This window comes from Octopus bimaculoides, chromosome 1 (genome assembly GCF_001194135.2).
Source record: "Octopus bimaculoides isolate UCB-OBI-ISO-001 chromosome 1, ASM119413v2, whole genome shotgun sequence".
Taxonomy (NCBI): Eukaryota; Metazoa; Mollusca; class Cephalopoda; order Octopoda; family Octopodidae; genus Octopus; species Octopus bimaculoides.
In genome coordinates this window covers 151239259-151241843 of record NC_068981.1, presented here as the reverse complement: position 1 = coordinate 151241843, position 2585 = coordinate 151239259, and the positions used below count along the sequence as shown (strand labels likewise).

The window sequence follows — 2585 nt, the reverse complement described above, 5'->3', positions numbered from 1 at the left end:
ATATATATATATATATATATATATATATATATATATATAATCCATATACATATACATATATATATCTGAGTGTGTTTTCCAAAATGGAGGTGAACACCTTTCTATATGTGATCAGCTTCAAAATTGCTAAGGCACTATGATATTTTCCTACTTTTCTAATATGAAACCAATGTTAGCCTTAATTCACAAATAAAGAAATTATATCAACCAATTCGGTGTTCACAAATTAATTTCCTCGTTCCACATTGCTGTATATATATATGAGTGTGTGCGTATGTGTGTGTGTGTTTGCGTGTGTATGTGTGAGTGTGTCTGTGTGTATGTATGTATTTATGTATGTATGCATGCATATACACACATATAGCCATGCATAAGTGTGTGTCTCTGTATATGCTTGCCTCTGTTAGTGCATGTGTGTGTGTGTGTGTGTGTGTAATTACCGTTCTTTCAGCTGCACATTTATTGCAAGACTATCTCGCATATATGTCTCGCCTGACCCTTGACGTTACAACGAACATCATTCCATTTGTGACTACCGATACTGTCTAAACATCCACAGTTCTGATTGCCAGTACGATCGTCAGGTCTATTTTGCATCCAAAAAGAAAACGTAAGCGCTTCTCCATTCTGCCATACAAAGGCGTTCTTTTTAATATCTTTACATAATCCAAAATAGAAATGTTCATCTGGCCACGTTCCTGAAAAACAAACATAAAACATACAGATAAAGAATCAGTTTTCAAATACTTATTATTCGATGTACGTTTGACCTTTATAATATCTTGTTAATCTTGTTACTATTGTTGTTAAGCTCCAGCTTAGCCGTGATCAGCCATGCCATCATGCCTTACATTGTGCATTCTGGACTCTATTATACAGTTCGAACCATGTCAAACGAACACTCAGTTTAGATATTTTCACCTACTGTCCTACAACACACTTAAAACCCACGTATGATCCGCTAGTAAGCCCCGTGTTTTTAGGGTCGTATAGCAATAACTAAATATTCTGAAACATGGCGCAATGTAATGCACGCCACCATCTCTGTTTTAAGACAAAACCTATATATATACAAACATACATACGTACAAAGATACCTAACATTTGAAAATCTAATGGACTATCGTGTTGAATCTAATACAATGCGTCTTGGATTGATAATAGTCTGAAAATCAGCGTAATTGGCTAAAACAATGCCTACAATGTGGTTTCCATTTTCAGAAAAACATTTCCAGGCTTCTTATGCAAACGTAAACGTAACAACCTGCTTCACCTAAAATAAAACTAGCAGCCCGAACATTCATGCATACTGGTTGCAGTCATTAAAGTGCAGTTACACTAAAAGAAAAATTTCTTAACAAGAAAAGTTTGTCGCCTCATTAAAGTGGCTGCTCCATGTAAATACTAGTTTAACCCCAGACAGATCTTCTGCCAGCTGGTTATCGGTGCAGTGCTGCACCCTGTACCTTACATGTATATTACTAGCAGCGGGAAGCAAACCCCTACTATCTTCTAGCTGACAACAGGATAGTGAGAAAGACTAGTTTCGACCTGTTTGGCTCATTTTGAGTCGCGAGTAACTGATCGCGAGAGAGACATGTTTCATCAAACCTTCTCACATCAGGAATCATGCCTAAACAAATTCATTAACTCTTTTAATAGTGTCCTACTATATTGGGCTATGACAAATATTCTTACTAGGAGAATTAAGCAATATCATAAAGTAGACTATAAATAAAAATATGGTGGAATATTATTTGTTAATTCTGTTGCAAGTACGGGAAGAAACTTCACACATATTCATGTGTTATTATGACTTCCTCTACAAGTTCGAATGAAGAAACGTTAGAGTTTGGAAAGTGGTTCAGGGTGTATGTTCTGTTTTTTTTTATTTTTTATTTTTTTTACTTTCTGAATTTATATCTCAGCCAGGTCAACTTTTCCTTCCATTCCTCCGCAATCAGTGCAATGGAATATAAGTCACCCTCAATTTCAAATTTTGTGCCTATCTTAGATATGATTACGAGCTCTTCGATGAATAATATCCGACTGTATATACTAATTCAACTTATATTTCTAATTCAAATTATATATGTGAGATAATACTTTCCGTTTTAATACTTTCACTATTAATACTTACACAATGTATATAATATATACATAGTAAAACTATTATCTCACATTTAAATATATACATGCATATATACATACATACATACATACATACATACATACATACACAAATACATGCATACATGCACACACACACACACACACATACACACACACACACATACACACATACACACACATATATATGCTTATATGGGTACAGGATGTCATAAACCATAAACAACTTGAAATACGAAAACAAAAGAGCTGGATACATAAACAACAAGAGAAACAAATAGAAAACAGAACAAGTAATATAAATAAAGACCCTTCATCAGTTGACGGCTGTCCATTTACTCCTCATTTCGAGCAATGAAAGACAATATGAGATACCTGAGCAACGCCGGGTATCTCTGCTAGTACACACACACACACACACACACACACACACACACACACACACACACATATAT

At 34.8% G+C, this 2585-nt stretch overlaps 1 protein-coding gene across 2 annotated transcripts in view; it reads right to left on the bottom strand.

Annotated features, from left to right (window-relative positions):
• Window positions 1–136: 136 nt before the first annotated feature.
• Window positions 137–2585, bottom strand: part of LOC106871885 (macrophage mannose receptor 1) — a 51803-nt gene continuing 49354 nt past the window's right edge. For both annotated transcript variants that reach the window (XM_052971444.1, XM_014918639.2), the window contains exon 3: window positions 137–698. In XM_052971444.1, the coding sequence (XP_052827404.1) occupies window positions 460–698 (239 nt within the window). In that variant the 3' untranslated portion in view covers window positions 137–459. The remainder of the gene's footprint in view (window positions 699–2585) is intronic.